Genomic DNA, 18,195 nt, shown 5'->3' on the forward strand with positions numbered 1-18,195 from the left:
CTGGCATCATTAACCACATGGTGACAGAAAGGAACACAATATGCAGGGAAAGCCAGGAAAGATCACTTAAGCAACAATGTTCTCAAAAGGGTTGTCAGGACACAGGTACTTCAGTTGCTTCTCTTTAAAATCAATTTTTTAAAATTTATTTGACAGAGTTATAGACAGAGAGACAGAAAAAAGGTTTTCCTTCCGTTGCTTCACCCCCCAAATGGCCGCTACGGCCGGTGCTGCGCCAATCCGAAGGCAGGAGCCAGGTGCTTCCTCCTGGTCTCCCATGTGGGTGCAGGGCCCAAGCACTTGGGCCATCCTCCACTGCCTTCCCGGGCCACAGCAGAGAGCTGGACTGGAAGAGGGGCAACCAGGACAGAATCCAGCGCCCCAACTGGGACTAGAACTCGGGGTGCTGGCGCCACAGGCGGAGGATTAACCAAGTGAGCCACAGCGCCAGCCCCAAAATCAATTTACTACATGGGACTAATGGCTGCCTTGTTATCAACTCTGGTTTAAAACTATCTCTGCTGAGTGGTCAAAAGAAACATAATCAGGCCGGCGCCGTGGCTCAACAGGCTAATCCTCCGCCTTGCGGCGCCGGCACACCGGGTTCTAGTCCCGGTCGGGGCACCGATCCTGTCCCGGTTGCCCCTCTTCCAGGCCAGCTCTCTGCTGTGGCCAGGGAGTGCAGTGGAGGATGGCCCAAGTGCTTGGGCTCTGCACCCCATGGGAGACCAGGAGAAGCACCTGGCTCCTGCCATCGGAACAGCGCGGTGCGCCGGCCGCAGCGCGCTACCGCGGCGGCCATTGGAGGGTGAACCAACGGCAAAAGGAAGACCTTTCTCTCTATCTCACTGTCCACTCTGCCTGTCAAAAATAAAAAAAAAAAAAAAAAAAAAAAGAAACATAAGCAAATACATCTTTAACCTTACCTTACTAGGTTTCAAAGCTGCCTTCATGTGCCAAATTTTTCAAAATACCCAACACTTCTCATGACAACAACTATGGCTGTAACTGGCCCCAACTTCTGTTGAATTATCTAAGTAGCGAAGAATACTATGAATACTGGGAATGATGACCCATTAGGACCATGTTATCAATAAAGACAGTTTTCTTGTATTCAGTCATCTTCTCAATTCAGTATCCCCATTCTACCATGTTTGCTAGACAGTCTCTCAGAACTATGCCTTCTTCCCCTCAAACCCTAGGGTAGTTTCCCAAGCTAATTATCACTGTAAACAGCCAAGCTCAGTTTCACCTGAGGAAAAAGCGTATGTCTAAAACCATTTTGCCAGGGCCAGTGTTGTGGTACTGCACATAAAGCCGTCTCCCACATCAGCCACCGGTTGGAGTCCTGGCTGCTCCACTTGTGATCAAGCTCCCTGCCTAGGAAAAGTGCTGGAAAATGTCCAAGTGTTTGGGCCCCTGCCAGTCATGGGAGGGCCCAGATGAAGCTCCTGGTTCCTAGCTTTGGCTTGACCCAGCCCCAGCCATTGCAGCCATCTGGGGAGTGAAACAACAGATGGACGATCTCTTTCTTTTTCAAATAAATAAATACATCTTTAATAAACACATTTAGCCTACAAATCAGAATTATCTTGATAGATACCCCACTTCTCCCTTTAGCTCACCAGAAAGAGCATCAAGTTTCATCTAGGCAAAGCAGGCACGTTAAATTCTTACCAAAACCAAATTTCTCTCTGCCTATATTTTGCTCCTAAAAGCTGCAGACCTTTTCCTGCCCCCTCACCTCCAGTTCAGCCATAGAAAATGAAGGCATCTCAAGTACCCACCAAAGAGCTAAAATCTTAGTTATCTGCTCTCCATAGAATCCTTATTATGAAAGGGACATCCAGGTACTGACTACTTTGGTGCCAATCCAAGGAAACTGTCCGAAAAAACCAGAGACGTCTGGTAACTTGAACCCATTCCACAAACTCCATCTATCTTTAAGCACCTTTCTTCTGCCATCATCTCCAGCCCTCCCCTTGTTTACTAAGGGTTTAAGACACCCAGGTAGCGATCGTTCATTCTTGACAAAGCTTGGTCAAAAGGATAAAGCAAAGCAAGTGTTTAAAAACATTCTGGGGCCGGTGTCATGGTGTAGCAGGTAAGGCTGCCACCTGCAATGCTGGCATCCCATGTGGGTGCTGGTTCAAGTCCTGCCTGCTCCACTTCCGATCCAGCTCCTTGCTAATGAGCCTGGGAAGGCAGCAGAGGATAGCCAAGTGCTTGGCACCTGCACCCACATGGGAGACCCAGAAGAAGTGCCTGGCTCCAGATCGGCCCAACTCCTGCCATTGTGGCTGTTCTGGGGGTGAGCCAGCAGATGGAAGACCTCCCCATCTCTTTCTCTGTAACTGCCTTGCAAATACATAAATCTTTAAAACAATAATAACAACACAGAAACAACCTAAGAACTAACCTTACAGCAAAGGCCCAATAATCTGCACCAGAGGGGGAGGTCCTCTGGGAGAGCCACTGTGTATTCTATGTTACTGGACTCCATTCCTTTTACCTCCTGAGGAATGTCTCAGCAAAGCTCCAAGAGCAGGCCCATATGAAAAGTATTTCAGTATTTAAGAGGGTACTATTTAAACAATCCACACAGGAAAATCACCTTGAGCCAAACTACAGAAAAAAGCTTCTCCTGAGGAGCTGGTGAGCCCATTTAATTAGATGAGCGATATGGATCCAGTTAACTTCAGCAGTCATATGTACAAATTTATTGTTCCAAATATTCTCAAATCCTTTTTGAAAGCAACCAAGATATATCAAATGAGCAGTAATCAAAATTTTACCCGTCTTTTCCTTGCGTTCATCTTTTGCTTCGACTCTTTGACAAAGGCCTTGTAGGATGGAACCTCTCTGGCATCAATAGCTTGCTGAATGATGTTCCTTATCCTGGGTTCATCCGTGTACTGTACACAAAGCACAGACTCCATGATCTGATCCATATCGCCCTTGAAGTCCAGATAGGCCTGTTTGATATCGGCCAGCTCTTCTTCAGAACCTTTGTATGTCTTTTCAAAAGCTTGAATGTCCTCTAGAGATATCTGATAAAAAGGGAGATATGCTTTAGTGTTGAGGTGTTTAGTTTAAATAAAACATGGAAAAACGGGAGAATTAAGTGTCAAAATGCCGCTCCCCAAACACACCAGTTGCTTGAGTTTAACGGTGGCAAGGAACCAAATTTCCTGCATCTAACTTTTCCCCGAGTTCTTCCTGATGCAGCCTTCACAATTCCCAAATGAAGAACCAGGGTAGGGAAATTCAAGTGAACTCTCACGGGTGGGAAGAGATTCAGATAAACAGGCTTACACATGCATGCGTAACATTAAGCAAATCCTGTAAAGCGAATTCCGCCTCGTCACTGCAACAGTCACATTATTCTAACAGGGAACTCATTTCGGTAAGTGCATTTACATTTCAAGGCCAAACTCAAACTCATTCCTACAAAATGGACACAAAACGCAAGGCCTCGGAGACATTCAATCAACGCCTGTGGCCCGAACGCTGCGCGCGTCAACAAGAAAGCCCCAGAGCGCCGTACCTTTTTGAAGAGTAACCTCCAATAGGCCTCCCAGTCCCGGTCTTGGTTGAGCCCAGTCGCGTCCTCGTCCACTGTGCCCTGCTCATCGTACACCGCTCTCTGCTCTTTGTCACTCAGAACGGAGTAGACTCGCCCCAGGATCTGAGGGGAAACGAGCACCCAACATTCACCCCGGCGCTCCCGCGGGAACCGCGCCGCCAGAGGCGGAGGCGAGGGAACGCCGGGCCCAGAGCGGCCGCCTCCCCGGAGCCCGAGGGCCCGAATCCCGGAGGGCGCGGCGGGGCCGGCGGCCGAGGCCCGGGGCCCGCGTACCTGAAAGCGGCGGGTGGCGTCCTCCTTGTCGCCCTCGCCCACCCGGTCCGGGTGCACCTGCAGGGACACCTTGTGGTAGCCGCGTCGGACCTCGCCGTCCGAGGCCTCGCGCCGCACGCCCAGCACCTGGTAGAGGTCAGCGGTCCCGAACACTTCCTCGCACAGCTCCAGGAGTGCCATGCCGAGCGGCAGGCCGCCTCAGCCGCCACAGCCGGGCGTTCCGCGCTCGCCACACCAGCCGGGCGCTGTCTTTTCCCGCTCAAATAGCCTAGCGCGCCTGCGTCACAAGAGGCGCGCAAGGGGCGGGACCACGCTGCGCAGCGGCGCTTTACGGCGACCGCAAAAGGGGCGGGGACACGCCGGCGCGGGCGCGCAGACCTCGAGCTGGGGCGGAGGAGCGCGCGGCCCCGCGGTCTCCAGGGTCTGCACGAGGCCGCCGCCGGCCCGGTCCCCTCACCCCGGCCTCTGGCCGCCCTCCCACCACCCTGGGAGCCGGCGTCCCTCGTCCCCAGTGTCCCCACGTGTTTGATTTTGTAAATGGCCAGCTTGGGGGGTTTGTTCGACGTGATGGTTAGATTTCTGTTTTTTTCAGGGACCCTGAAAGGAGTAGAGAGCGCTGTGGGCCCAGTGATTTTGTAACCTATGGATTGCAACTGCTGTGGTAAACAACGCAGGAAAAAGCCTACATTGAAGCAAAAAACCCCTCTTCATCTGATAAGACCTACGGATTTGCCATTTACACACGATGAGCCGATCAGCCGCAGTCACCGTTCCGTCCTCAAGTCAGCTTACAGGGCGGCGGGGACAGGTGTGTGGTGCACAAGTGAGTAAGGCTCCGCTGTGGAGTCCAGCCCCCTGCTAAATGCACGCTCCGGGAGACAGCAGGTGATGGCGCCAGTACTTGGGTCCCTGCCACCCACAAAGGGCACCCGGCTTCAGCCTGGACTTTTCAGGCCTTTGGGGAGTGAACCAGCAGATCTCTTTTTCCTCCTTTAAATAAATGATTTTTTTTTTAAACTTACACTCTGGTAGAAATAACATGACCCAAACCTCATCTTAATGAAAACAAGGTGCTGAAGCAAAGGGCCGTTTTTTCTCAATGCTCTGTACAGTCAGGCTGGCTTTGAGCCCTCTGCATTAGAGGTGCCAGCAGGGCAGACTGGATCACCCATGACATGGGGAGAAACTTGGGCTTGGATCTAAGCAACACTAAGCCTGGAGAAAAGTTTGGGAATCTGGGAGAGGGTAAGCTCGCACGTGCAGATCTTAGAGGATAAACCAGAATTCAGAATGAATACCTGAGCGGGCAGAAACTCAATGGAAAAAAAGAAAAACTCAAAACCATCTGTGTGTGAATAGACAAAGCAAGACAAGAGGTCCTGTCTGCTGGGGCCGGCATTGTGGTGTAGCAGGTTAAGCCTCCACCTATGACACTGGCACCCATCCACCTCTGATCCAGCTCCCTGCTAATGTGCCTAGGCTAAATATAGCCTAGTGCTTGGGCCCCTGCACCCACACAGGAGACCTGAAGAAGTTCCAGGTTCCTGGCTTTTGGCTTGGCCCAGCCCTGGCCGTTGCAGCCATTTGCAGAGTAAACCAGGGGATGGAAGGTTCTTTCTCTCTATTCCCTCTTCTTTCCGTAACTCTGCCTTTCAAATAAAAAAATAAATCTTAGAGGGAAAAAAAATAAATTAAATAAATAAATAAATAAATAAATCTTAGAGGGGAAAAAAAAAAAAAAAGAGGTCCCATCTGCTAGTTCATTCCACAAATGCCTGCAACAGCTAAGGCGGAGCCAGAGTGAAGTCAGAAGCTGGGAACTCTATCAGAATTTCCCACGAGGGCGATTCCAACTCTTTGACACATCACCTGCTGCCACCCTGGGTACATGCTAAGAGGAAGCTGGAATCAGCAGAGCTAGGACTCAAACCCACACACTTCAGTACAGGATACGGGCATCTTAACCACTAGGCCAAACGCCTACCTCATAGCTTTTAAACCTCTCAGAACTGCCAGAGTTTTCAAAACGCTCTCCCTTCCCAGACCCAAGATCAAACCCAGCTAGTCAGTTCTTTTCAGCCTGTTCTGGCTTCAAAGTCTCCTTAAGGCAAGTAAACCAACTGGCCACAACTCTGGAGAAGCCTGTGACCCCAGCATTGGGATGGCTAGGAAGTTATTGCCAAATATAAAAACCCATGTATCAAGTTGGCACACTGACAGGGTTCAGAAACTTTTCTATAAATTTCCTTCATCTTAAGTCTGCCAAAATTTGCAATCTGTATTATCTACAGTGTACACTAAAACAAAGTAATTCAGAATGGTTGTATAACACTGTAGTTCTGGTAGAGCTGATAATGTGATATTTTGCTTTGGCACAATTAGTCATTTATATCATAAACTTAGACCTAGACATGATTTTATCACTAACTTTCTACGTGGACTTTTCAAAGGTCCCTAACTTTGCTCATTTCTTTCTCTATATAGATAGTATGCTAGGAGGACTTTTCAGGCAGGCATATTAGGGTCTTAAACCACTATCACTGGGCAAGTTTCCACCTCTGAGCCTCAGTTTCCCCATCTGTAAAATCAAAATAATCCTACCTACCTTCATGTTACTTTATAATCCTCACAAATAACTTGTATGTAAAGGACATACAATACACACAGGTACCCTATGAAGTAAGCTTTCCCCCAGTTTCTCATTCTTAAAATGTAGGCTATTACAGCCCAAAGGCAATTTTCATACCCAATCTCCTTTGTTAAATTGTGTTTTAAAGATTTTATTAGAAAGACAGAGTTATAAATGACTGCAACGGCCAAAAACTGACTTGATCCAAAGCCAGAAGCTTCTCCCACGTCTCCCACATCCCCCTCATAGCCAATGTCTTTCCCAAGAAGACCCCCCAAAATGAATTAATACCTAGACTCTGCTCTATGTAGGACAAGAATAAATTCTGAGCCCTTCTCAGGCCAAGCTAGATGTGTATGCCTGACTCAGAAAACTTCATTTATTGACCTTCAAATCTAACAAAATAAAGAGTTGTGCACAAGTGTTTTAAGAGAACCTTGACCTTGTTCCCACTGCTATGCTCACTGAAATCAGCTTGCTTCTGTTTCTGTAGACTTTGTCTCTGTTTCCTGAGAAGCTAAGAGGACTTCCTTCGCTCGCTTCCTTCGCAGTCTCTCAGCATTTGTGATCGTCATAGGATGCAGAGGGAAAAAGCCAGCAAGACCTAAAAGCAACAGGATTTTCATTTATTGTAACACAGGACAAGCCAACATTTCCCTGGAACTCTGCCCCAAAGGCACCAAGGATACTCTGTGCTACCTCTTCACCCAACTTTCTCCTTTTATTGCAAGAAGACAGCAGATGATGCCTGTCTTCCAACATTATCCTTACTTGAATGAAAGGTAAACTGACAGATGGCCATTCAAGACATACTACGCCACTTTTAGCATAAAACCCCAGTCACTCAAAAAGTCACAAAGAACTCTATAATAAGAGGTCTTGGGGCAGTGCTGTGGCGTACCAGGTCCTGTAGTGCCAGCATCCCATATGGCCGCTGGTTCTAGTCCTGGCTGCTGCACTTCTGATCCAGCTCTCTGCTATGGCCTGGGAAAGCAGTAGAAGATGGCCCAAGTCCTTGGGCCCCTGCACCTGCATGGGAGACCCAGAAGAAGCTCCTGGCTCCTGACTTTGGATTGGCCCAGCTCCAGCCATTACGGCCATTTGGGGAGTGAACCAGCAGATGGAAGACTTCTCTCTCTGTGTCTGCCTCTGCCTTTCAAATAAATGTCTTTAAAAAAATAAATAAGTCTAAATAAATAAATGGTATGAAAAATCTGTTGAGCCAACCATTAGGAAAAAAAAAAAAAAAAAAGAGGTCTCCTGATTAAAAAATGGCGATTAGATCATAATTGCATTTCCCATTCCAGTCCTGAGCAGTCCCATTATCCTGGAGCTGTCTTCAGTTTAAAATCCCCTCGGTGAGGTAAGACCAGAGCCGAGTTACCCAGAAGCTTTTCCATAGGCTTAGAGAGGTGGGCCCCGCAGCCAATCCAATGCCGGATCCTGTCTAGGTTGAGGGCAACGAGCTTTTCTCCATGACTGTTGGGCAGTGGATCGTAGGAACCCAGCTGCTCCACGAAACGGCCATCCCTGGGGCACTTGTTGTGAGCAGCCACAATGCGGTAGAAGGGGCGGTTGGCGCAGCCACCCATGGCCAGGCGGATGGTTAAGTGGCCCCCATGGTAGGCCTTGCAGAGGAGGGCGGCTGTGGAGAAACCAGAGGTTAGGGCGCAAGCACGGAGGGCACAGATGGGCACAACGAAGCACGTGCAACGATTCCCTTCTTCCCTTGCCATGTCCTCACTTCCACTCCGGTCTTCCGTGTGCTGCTCAGGCCACAGAAGCCCACCCTCGGCTCAAACGCACCCTGCAGAAGCCCGCCCCCGACTAGCCGTGAGCCTGGGGCAGCCTCAGTTGTGCCGTCTGTAAGACGAGACGGGGGTGGCAGCGAGGCCCAAGCGCCAAGGTTACTCAGCGCAGACCCACTCCGAGGCAGAGTGGCTGCTTCGGGCTCGGGTGACCTCCAGCCCGCCTAGCAGCTCCCAGCCCCACCCGGTCCCGAACGCCTCAGACCCCCGCGGCCGCCAGGCGGTCTCGGCGGCTCGATTACTCACTCAGGTGGACCATGGTCCGGCCGGCGCGTCACGCCCCAGGTCGTCCCGCCGCCCGCACCAACCGGCTCCCGGGCCGCTGGCCGGACAGAGGACGGACGCCGACCACAGGCACCGCAGGGCCGGGACCCGGCACCCTTCGATCACGCCCGAAGCCCCGCCTCCGGAAGCCGACGGGCCGCTTAGCCCCGCCTCTTCCTCTTTTCGCCTCTGTCCTTCCCATAGTGCAACACGGTGCCACCAGCGGAAACTTAAACTGCGGACCGCGGGTCGGGGAGGTCGGACTGGGAGGACCGGGCCTGCGGAGGGGGCCTGCCGAGTGCCCTACGAAGCCTCCCACCCTGCGGACCTCCTTCTGCTCCCGTTGGGACGGACGCGCCGTGCCGAGGACTCAGGCGCGGCTCCTGGCCCCGGGAGCTCAGACGGTGACGCCGTCCATGCACCGTGCAGGGGGAACCCTGCAGGAACTAACCCGGGACTTCCTCGGGGAAATTTAATTATTGTTAGCTCCGAGATGGGAGGAGTATTCTAAATGAAGAGTTGACTTTTTCCTCCTCTCTTCACTAATTTGCCCCTCACCTTCGCTGCAGTTCTCCGGTCCCTATAGAGGCAGTCACGCGTTTAACAAACTAGAGGCGAGGGGCCGGCGCGGTGGCCTAGTGGGTGAAGCCGCCCCTGCAGTGCCAGCATCCCGGCTGCCCCTCTTCCAGGCCAGCTCTCTGCTGTGCCCTGGAGAGCAGTGGAGGATGGCCCAAGTGCTTGGGCCCTGCACCCCATGGGAGACCAGGAGAAGCTCCTGGCTCCTGGCTTCAGATCAGCACGATGCGCTAGCCGCAGCGGCCATTGGAGGGTGAACCAACGGCAAAAAGGAAGACCTTTCTCTCTATCTCTCTCTCTCACTATCCACTCTGCCTGTCCCCCAAAAAATAAATAAATAAAGGAGAAACGTGATTCCTGTGTTTGCCATGCTGTGATCCAGAAAGGCAGGAGCAGAGTGTAGGGCCTCAAGCTGAGGAGCTGGTGTTCCTTACAGGGCACCGGTGTCTTCATGGAGCCCTCGTGATTTAAGCACAGGAAGGCAGCCTTGGTTGGTCACAGGGAGTCAGAACTTCTACCTTCAGTAAAGACCTGTCTGTCCATTTTACAAAGGGCGTGTCCACAGCTCATATGTCCTTTGCCCTAAGGCAGTGACCCATCATCATAGCAGTTTCTAGGCCCACCTGTGGAAATGATGCCTTAATTTACAAGTTACGGAAACTCTAATAACGACCCGCTCTACTTTAATAATTTTAAATGGGTAATTGTATAAATAATCTGTAGTTACTAATGTAACAATTATAACTACATATATACTTTAATAAACTCCAGAACCACACTACCACACTGATGAATTTTTAAATTTCTTATTTCCATTTTCGTTGTGACCTCGTTTACTGTCAATGAGTAGTAAAACATCCAGTAGCACAGCCAAAGGAAACACGTGAACGTGTCTGTGTTTGGTTCACATTCTGGATCTTCGGCGCCAGGCTTCCTATTGTGAAACTCGCCAGGAAGGAAAGGAGCTCAGGAGTCCATACGGAAAATTCTTCAGTTGGATGGTTATCAGAAAGATGGATTTCCAAAGCCAACTGTCTCCTGTACCATGTGGATCTCTGCCAACAGAGCCTCGTCTTTCAATTTCAGCTATAAGAAGAAGGAAGGGAAGAAGATATGTCATCCTTTATGGCTTTGAAGACCCTCTCATTTGTGGACCCAAAGCTGAAGAACATAGTTCCTTGGCATGGAATCGGTTCTTTCTATATTCCCTATTCAATGGAAACTCCATTAAAGGACCCTAGAATACTGTGCTGCTGATATGGGTAAGTTTATTTTGTGAAGATTCATCAAGTGCCATGCACGTTCATGATTTGTACTTTTTTGGTAAAATAATTTTATTACGGTTTTTTTTAAGTGTTCATATTATCGCCAACGTCTCCTGGGTAATGTGTAGTATTCTCGTGTGGCAAGTAAAAGATAGGAATCAAACATACAAGAATCATGGATTTATATTGGCACTGAATTTAGTTCTAGGCATCCAGATGTGTAGTAGAGCCATGATTGATTCCTGAATACCCAATCTCTCACCAATAAAATCTTAAGTTCTTTTCAGGGCAGTACTGCAATCAGCTAAAAAGCCACATCTTCCAGGTTCTCTTGGAGCTACGCGTAGTTACATGACTAACTGTGGCCTGTGAAATGTAAGCTCAAGTCACTGGGTAGGAAAGCCTTTTAAATGGTGCTGAATTAGCTGCAGCGTCGACGCCTTTTTGTTCCCCTGCTCCTCTTGTTCTTTTTTCTCACCTGAAACATGGATTTGGTGGCTGGAGATACATGGACTGTTTTGCAACTATGAGGGATGGAAACTACATGCTGTGATTGATGGAGCAGAAAGAGGTTGGGTCCCTGATGACTTTGTGGAGCTGTAATTTTTTATGCAATCCTCAAGTCAAATGACTTGCAATTCATAACTAATAGAATAGACCAGGTACTATTTGTGAGCCAAATCTAGCCTGCCACTTGGTTCCCCCCCACCATGTAAAACTTTATTAGAAGACAACCATTTGTTGGCCGGCGCTGCGGCTCACTAGGCTAATCCTCCGCCTTGCAGCACCGGCACACCGGGTTCTAGTCCCCGTCGGGGCACCGATCCTGTCCCGGTTGCCCCTCTTCCAGGCCAGCTCTCTGCTGTGGCCAGGGAGTGCAGTGGAGGATGGCCCAAGTCCTTGGGCCCTGCATCTGCAAGGGAGACCAGGAGAAGCACCTGGCTCCTGCCATCAGATCAGCGCGGTGGGCCGGCCGCAGCGCGGCTACCGTGGCGGCCATTGGAGGGTGAACCAACGGCAAAGGAAGACCTTTCTCTCTGTCTCTCTCTCACTGTCCACTCTGCCTGTCAAAAAAAAAAAAAAAAGAAGAAGACAACCATTTGTTTATGTATTATCAATGGCGACTTTGCACATACAAGGGCAGAGTTTAGTAAGTGCGAAAAGCAGCATGTGTTATACAAACCCTAAAATATTTCCTATTTTACTCTGTATTGAAAAAAGTTGACTGATCCCTGGATGACACCAACCTCTTCATTTTACATAAGAGGAAAAGCCCAGAGACGTTAACACGATAAGTGGCCAAGCCAGAACCACAATTCAGGTCCATTAATTCTCAGGCCACTTGGCTTTCTGTTAAGCCATATTCTCTCTCTTTCTTTTTCTTTTTCTTTCTCTTTCTCTTTCTCTCTCTTCCCCTTTCCTTCCTTCCTTCTTCCCTCCCTCCCTTCCTTCCTTCCTTCCTTCTTGACTTATTTTTATTTATTTGCAAGACATAGTTACAGAGAGAGGTAGAGACAGAGAGAGAGAGAGAGGTCTTCCATCCACTGGTTCACTCCCCAGATGGCTGCAATGGCTGGAGCTGTGCCAATCTGAAGCCAGGAGTCAGGAGCTTCTTCCAGGTCTCCCACATGGGTGCAATGGCCCAAAGGACTTGGGCCATCTTCTATTGCTTTCCCAAGCCATAGCAGAGAGCTGGATTGGAAGAGGTGCAGCTGGGATTAGAACTGGCGCCCATATGGGATGCTGGCACTTCAGGCCAGGGCATTAACCCGCTGCGCCGGCCCCTAAGCCATATTCTTTCTAAAGAATTAAAGATCAGTCATGGCTATATGTAGGTTATTATTAAAAAAAACCAGTAATCCCAAGATAATGGCAAAGTGCTAAGAAAAGCCTCCAGAAAAATATGTCATGAGAAGCCGGCACTGTGGCATAGTGGGTAAAGCCACCGCCTGCGATGCCAGCATCCCATATGGGCTCCAGGTTCTAGTCCCAGCTGCTCCACTTCTGATCCAGCTCTCTGCTATGGCCTGGGAAAGCAGTAGAAGATGGCCCAAGTGCTTGGGCCCCTGCAACCATGTGGGAGACGTGGAAGAAGCTTCTGGCTCCTGGCTCCTGGCTCCTGGCTCCTGGCTCCTGGCTTTGGATCAGCTCAGCTCCGGCCATTGCGACCATCTGGGGAATGAACCAGTGGATGGAAGACCTCTCTCCCTCTGCCTCTCCTTTTCTCTCTGTGTAACTCTGACTTTCAAATAAATAAAAAGTCATGAAATGCTCTAAAGTCCTGAAAAAAGCCAGCACCTTCCCCCCAGTTTCCCAGCCTTAGAAAAGAGCAAGGAAGTGACAGAAGCATCTGTGTCCTACCTTTATCGTGTACTTGTACGCCTGCTCAGCTTCCAGTTGCCGTCCAGCCTGAAAAACAGTATAGCAGCCGATGATGGTGACGACATGTAAACATGCTGGGGAAAGTGCATTTCCTAAAATGGTTCTACCTAAGACAGAAGATGCTATACTCTTCCCAGGTAAGAACTTCTGAATTCAAAGGGAAAGCAGGAAAATGAAAGTGGAAGCTAAAATATAAATGTGTGTGTGTAGATTTCTGTGTTTCAAAAAGCTTAAAAACACCTGGCCTCTCTTTCCTTTTTTTTTTTTTTTGACAGGCAGAGTGGACAGTGAGAGAGAAAGACAGAAAGAAAGGTCTTCCTTTTCTGTTGGTTCACCCCTCAATGGCTGCTGCAGCAGGCGCACTGCACTGATCCGAAGCCAGGAGCCAGGTGCTTCTCCTGGTCTCCCATGCGGGTGCAGGGCCCAAGGACTTGGGCCATCCTCCACTGCACTCCCGGACCACAGCAGAGAGCTGGCCTGGAAGAGGAGCAACTGGGACAGAATCCGGCGCCCCGACCGGGACTAGAACCTGGTGTGTCGGCACTGCAGGCGGAGGATTATCCTATTGAGCTGCAGCGCCGGCCCTTTTTTTTTTTTTTTGAAAGCACTGTGAATCATTTAGTCCTCTTGGAAGTGAAACCATTCTATTAAAAATAGTTAACACTCACATAATACTTACAAGGTAATTTATATTGTTTTCATTGACCATTTTTAAAGATTATTCATTTGAAAGGCAGATTTAGAGAGAGACAGAGAGGGAAATCTTCCATCTGCTGGTTTACTCCCGAAAGGGCTGCAGTTTGCCAGGACTGTGCTGGACAGAAGACAGGAGCTTCACATGAGTTTTCCATGTGGGTGCAGGAGACCATCTTCCACTACTCTTTCTCAGTTGCTTTAGCGGGGAGCTGGATTGGAAGTGAAGCAGCCTGGAGTTGAACTGGCTCCCATATGGGATGCCAGTGTTGCAGGAGGCAGCTTACCCCATGGCACCACAATGCCAGTCCCCTGTTGCCCTTGTTTTAAGTGTGTTATTTGCACTGATTCTTAATCCTCAGGATAGCATTTCCCAAATGGCTGCTGTTGTTGGCGACTAGCTGGGGTTGTTTAGTTCTCTTCCACATGGACTTTAAGCCTCGTAGAGTTTAAATTGGTCTTCTTCACAACATGATGTGTTCCCAGAATTTCAAGAGAGCAACAGCAGTAGCTGCAGGGCTTCTCAAGGCCTAGCCTCTGAAAATTCACACAATGTTATTTCCACCATATTCTACTAAAGAAAGTCACAAGATCAGCTAAGATTCAAAGTAGAGAAATGAGAGACTCCATTTTTTTTTCTAAATATTTATTTATTTATTTGGGAGTCAAAGTTACACACAGAGAGAAGGAGAGAAAAAAAGAGAGAGAGAGAGAGAGAGAGAGAGAGAGAGAGGTGTCTTCTATCCAATGGTTCACTCCCCAATTAGCCACAAAGGTTGGAGCCATGTGGATCCGAAGGCAGGAGCCAGGAGCTTTTATGGGGCTCCCACGAGGGTGCAGGGGCCTAAGGACTTGGGCCATCTTCTACTGCTTTCCCAGGCCACAGCAAAGAGTGGGATCAGAATTGGGGTATCCAGGACTCGAACTGGAGCCCTTTTGGGATCCCAGCAACTGCAGGTGGCAGCTTTACCTGCTACACCACAGCGCTGGCCCCGAGACTCCATTTCTTAGTGGAAGGGAATGTCAACGTCACAATGCAAAGTGTGGGCTTGAAAGCATAATTAAGTAGCAGTCATTATAAAAATCTACTACAAGGCCTATATTAGTTTTTCTATTTCTGTGTAACTAATTATCACAAGCTTAGAAGTTTAAAAATATCATATCACATAGGTCAGATGTCTGGCTTTGCTCAACTAGTTCTCTGCTTAGGGTCTTACAAGGCCAAAAACAAGGTATAGTCTAGGCTGGCCTCTTATGTGCAGGCTCTGGAGAAGAATCTACTTCAAGCTCATTCAAGTTGCTGGTAGAATTCACTTCCTTATACTTGTTGAAGGAAGGATATTCTTGTTGAATGAAGGTCCCTATTGCCTTGCTGGCTTTCAGTAGAAGCTGCTGTTAGCTTCTAGAGACCATTCACATTGGTTGTCATCTTCAAACCAGTGACAGTGTGTTGACTGCTTCCTGTGCTTCAAATCCCTGATTTCCCTTTCTGTCCCCTGCCAGTGAAAACTTGTTTTTTGAAGATTTATTAGCCTAATTGGGTTAGACCCAACCAGATAATCTCTATATTTTAGGGTCAACCAGTTTGAGACTTTAATTTGCAAAATCACTTCACACCAGTACCTCAATAAGTGTTTGATGATTGAATAGTCTTGGAGGAGAAAGCCATTTTTAGATCTGTGCTAGCACAAGACTTCGTAATTGAAGTTGTCATATGACTTCCTCTTTGACCATGAATTAAATACAAGCAAGATTTTAGGTTTCAAAATATATATGTGTTTTAGCCTATATCTTAATTGTATTTTTATAATTTTACTGCAGTGTGATCCATATGTATTTGTCAAACCTCTCTTTGTGGTCATATGTGGTCAGTTTTTATGAGTACTCATTGGTGCTTAAAACAATGTCTTCTAATTGTTAAGTTCAGAGTTCCACATTGGTATTGAACTCATCCAGTTAACTGGGTTATATATCTTTACAGATCTTTTTTTCCCACTTGATCTATCAGTTTCTGAAAGAAGTATATTAAGGTCTTCCATATTGAGGGGTGTATGTTTGGAGTTAAGACACTGGTTGGGGTACCCACATCCATATCTGAGTACCTGGGTTCAAGTCCTGGCTCTGTTCCCAATTCCACCTCCCTGATAATGCAGACCATGGAGACAGAAGGTGATAACTCAAGTGGTCTACTCCCTGCATCCCATGTGAGAGGATTCAGCCTATCTCAGCCCTGGCCATTGTGGATATTTGGGGTGAATCAGTAGATGGGAACTTGTGCCCTGTTTTCTTCTATTTCTTACATACATTTATAACTTCTTAAAAATTTGTTTTAAAAATTTTCTATATCGGCCGGCGCCGTAGCTTAACAGGCTAATCCTCCGCCTTGCAGCGCCGGCACACCAGGTTCTAGTCCCGATCGGGGCGCCGGATTCTATCCCGGTTGCCCCTCTTCCAGGCCAGCTCTCTGCTATGGCTCGGGAGTGCAGTGGAGGATGGCCCAAGTCATTGGGCCCTGCACCCGCATGGGAGGCCAGGAGAAGCACCTGGTTCCTGGCTTCGGATCAGCGTGATGCGCCGGCCGCAGCGGCCATTGGAGGGTGAATCAACGGCAAAAAGGAAGACCTTTCTCTCTGTCTCTCTCTCTCTCACTATCCACTCTGCCTGTCAAAAAAAAAAAAAAAAAGATTTTCTATATCAACCATTTCCTTTTTTTTTTTTTTTAAGATTTATTTATTTACTTGAAAGTCAGAGTCACACACAGAGAGAAGGAGAAGCAGAGAAAGAGAGAGGTCTTCCATCCGATGATGCCGCAATGGCCAGAGCTGCACTGATCCAAAGCCAGGTGCCAGGAGCTTCTTCTGGGTCTCCCACGCGGGTGCAGGGGCCCAAGCACTTAGGTCATCTTCTACTGCATGGGATGCCGGTGCTTCAGGCCAGGGCGTTAACCTGCTGCGCCACAGCGCCAGCCCCAACCATTTTCATTTAAAGATGAGGAAACTAAGGCCTAGTATGGCTAAGTGCCAAGTCATAGCTCCTACAACTAGTTATAATATAAATGAGATAAGAATTCAAAAATTGGGCCAGCAATGTGGCACAGCAGGCTGAGCCACTACTTAGAATGCCAGAATCTGATGTTGGAGTGCCAGTTCAATTCCTGGCTACTATGTTCCTTATCTAGCTTCCTGCTACTGCACCTGAATGCCACAAATGCTTGGGTTTCTGCCACCCATGTAGGAAACCAGGATGGAGTTCCTTGCTCCTGACTTCAACCTGGCCCAGACTTGGTTGTTGCAGTCATTTGGGGAGTGAAAAAGCAGACGAAAGATCTCTTTCTCTCTCTTTCTCTCTTGCTCTGATGTTGAAGAAGGAGGAGGGGAAGGGAGAAGGGGAAAGAAGAAGAAAGAGAAGAAGAAAAGAAAAAAAAAACTTTTTTAAAAAAGAACTCAAGGGGCCAGCATTGGGGGTAATGGTTTAAGCTGCTGCCTGAAATGCCAGCATCTCATATGGGTACCAGTTCTTATCTCATATGCCGGTGTCTCATATGGGTACCTGGCTGTTCAACTTCTGATTCAGCTGCCTGTTAATGTGCCTGGGAAAGCAGCAAAGATGGCCAAAGTCCTTGGGCTTCTGCACCCACATGGGAAACCTGGATGAACCTTTTGACTCCTGGCTTTGGCCTGGCCCAGCCTTGGCTGTTGCGGCCATTTAAGGAGTGAACTAGAAGATGGAAGATGTCTCTACCTGTCCCTCTCTGTGCAACTTTGCCTTTAAAATAAATAAAAATAAATTTTTTAAAAAAGGAAATCAAATATTTCTCACATTGATATTTTTGGATATTTATTACAAAGAGAAAATCCAGTAATATTTGTTTTGTTAATTCCTTTTATAACCATAACACACACACACACACACCCGGCATGCATCAATTTGGCATCATATTGGCCAAGGGAAAACTGAGGGCCACTCTCATTAATCCCAATTTTACCTTAGATTTATGCGTAAGTTATTTAAGTCCATCTGTGGGAGAGTTATTTTTTAGTGGTAAAGCACCTATGAGGAATTCCCACAATACCTTCCACCCAATTTCCCATCTGAATCAAGAAGAAACACCTTCAGCCAGTAGTTGAAAAGAAAGAAAGAGTACAAAAAGACTAGTAAAGCATCTCTTTTGCTGATCCCTGACCTGGTTTATGTTTTTTGTTTTTGTTTTTGTTTTGACAGGCAGAGTGGATAGTGAGAGAGAGAGACAGAGAGAAAGGTCTTCCTTTTTGCCGTTGGTTCACCCTCCAATGGCCGCTGCGGCCGGCGCATCGTGCTGATCTGAAGCCAGGAGCCAGGTGCTTCTCCTGGTCTCCCATGGGGTGCAGGGCCCAAGCACTTGGGCCATCCTCCACTGCCTTCCCGGACCATAGCAGAGAGCTGGCCTGGAAGAGGGGCAACCGGGATAGAATCCAGCGCCCCGATCGGGACTAGAACCTGGTGTGCCGGCGCTGCAAGGCGGAGGATTAGCCTGTTAAGCCACGGCGCCGGCCTCTTTTTTTTTTTTTTTTTTAAGATTTATTTTATTTATTTGGAAGAGTTACAAAGAGATGTAGACACACACATATACACACACACAAACACACACACACAGAGAGAGAGCGCTTCCATCTGCTGGTTCACTCTCCAGATGGATGCAATGGCTAGAGCTGAGTCAATCCAAAGCCAAGAGCCAGGAGC

At 48.3% G+C, this 18,195-nt stretch overlaps 3 protein-coding genes across 10 annotated transcripts in view; all 3 read right to left on the bottom strand.

Annotated features, from left to right (window-relative positions):
* The window catches only part of DNAJC9 (DnaJ heat shock protein family (Hsp40) member C9), a 52,893-nt gene extending 48,769 nt beyond the window's left edge, over positions 1-4,124 (bottom strand). The window contains exons 1-3 of one of the 2 annotated variants that reach the window (XM_062213900.1): positions 3,860-4,124; positions 3,548-3,688; positions 2,796-3,050 (exon numbers count right to left, since the gene is read on the bottom strand). In XM_062213900.1, coding sequence (XP_062069884.1) covers positions 2,796-3,050; positions 3,548-3,688; positions 3,860-4,039 — 576 coding nt within the window. In that variant the 5' untranslated portion in view covers positions 4,040-4,124. The remainder of the gene's footprint in view (positions 1-2,795; positions 3,051-3,547; positions 3,689-3,859) is intronic. The other variant, XM_062213901.1, reaches the window with a different exon arrangement.
* Positions 4,125-6,587: 2,463 nt separating this feature from the next.
* On the bottom strand, positions 6,588-8,690 carry MRPS16 (mitochondrial ribosomal protein S16). The gene is made up of 3 exons (XM_062213902.1): positions 8,543-8,690; positions 7,873-8,133; positions 6,588-7,092 (listed from the first exon to the last, which is right to left on the bottom strand). The coding sequence occupies exons 1-3, from the start codon at positions 8,553-8,555 to the stop codon at positions 6,959-6,961; spliced, it is 408 nt and encodes a 135-aa protein (XP_062069886.1). The 5' UTR covers positions 8,556-8,690; the 3' UTR covers positions 6,588-6,958.
* A 1,238-nt stretch (positions 8,691-9,928) lies between these two features.
* CFAP70 (cilia and flagella associated protein 70) overlaps positions 9,929-18,195 on the bottom strand; it is an 89,505-nt gene continuing 81,238 nt past the window's right edge. For 6 of the 7 annotated variants that reach the window (XM_062214700.1, XM_062214703.1, XM_062214704.1 and 3 more), the window contains 2 exons: positions 12,763-12,810; positions 9,929-10,222 (listed from right to left, as the gene is read on the bottom strand). In XM_062214700.1, coding sequence (XP_062070684.1) covers positions 10,142-10,222; positions 12,763-12,810 — 129 coding nt within the window. In that variant the 3' untranslated portion in view covers positions 9,929-10,141. The remainder of the gene's footprint in view (positions 10,223-12,762; positions 12,811-18,195) is intronic. The other variant, XM_062214701.1, reaches the window with a different exon arrangement.

Source organism: Lepus europaeus, chromosome 17, assembly GCF_033115175.1.
Source record: "Lepus europaeus isolate LE1 chromosome 17, mLepTim1.pri, whole genome shotgun sequence".
Classification (NCBI taxonomy): domain Eukaryota; kingdom Metazoa; phylum Chordata; class Mammalia; order Lagomorpha; family Leporidae; genus Lepus; species Lepus europaeus.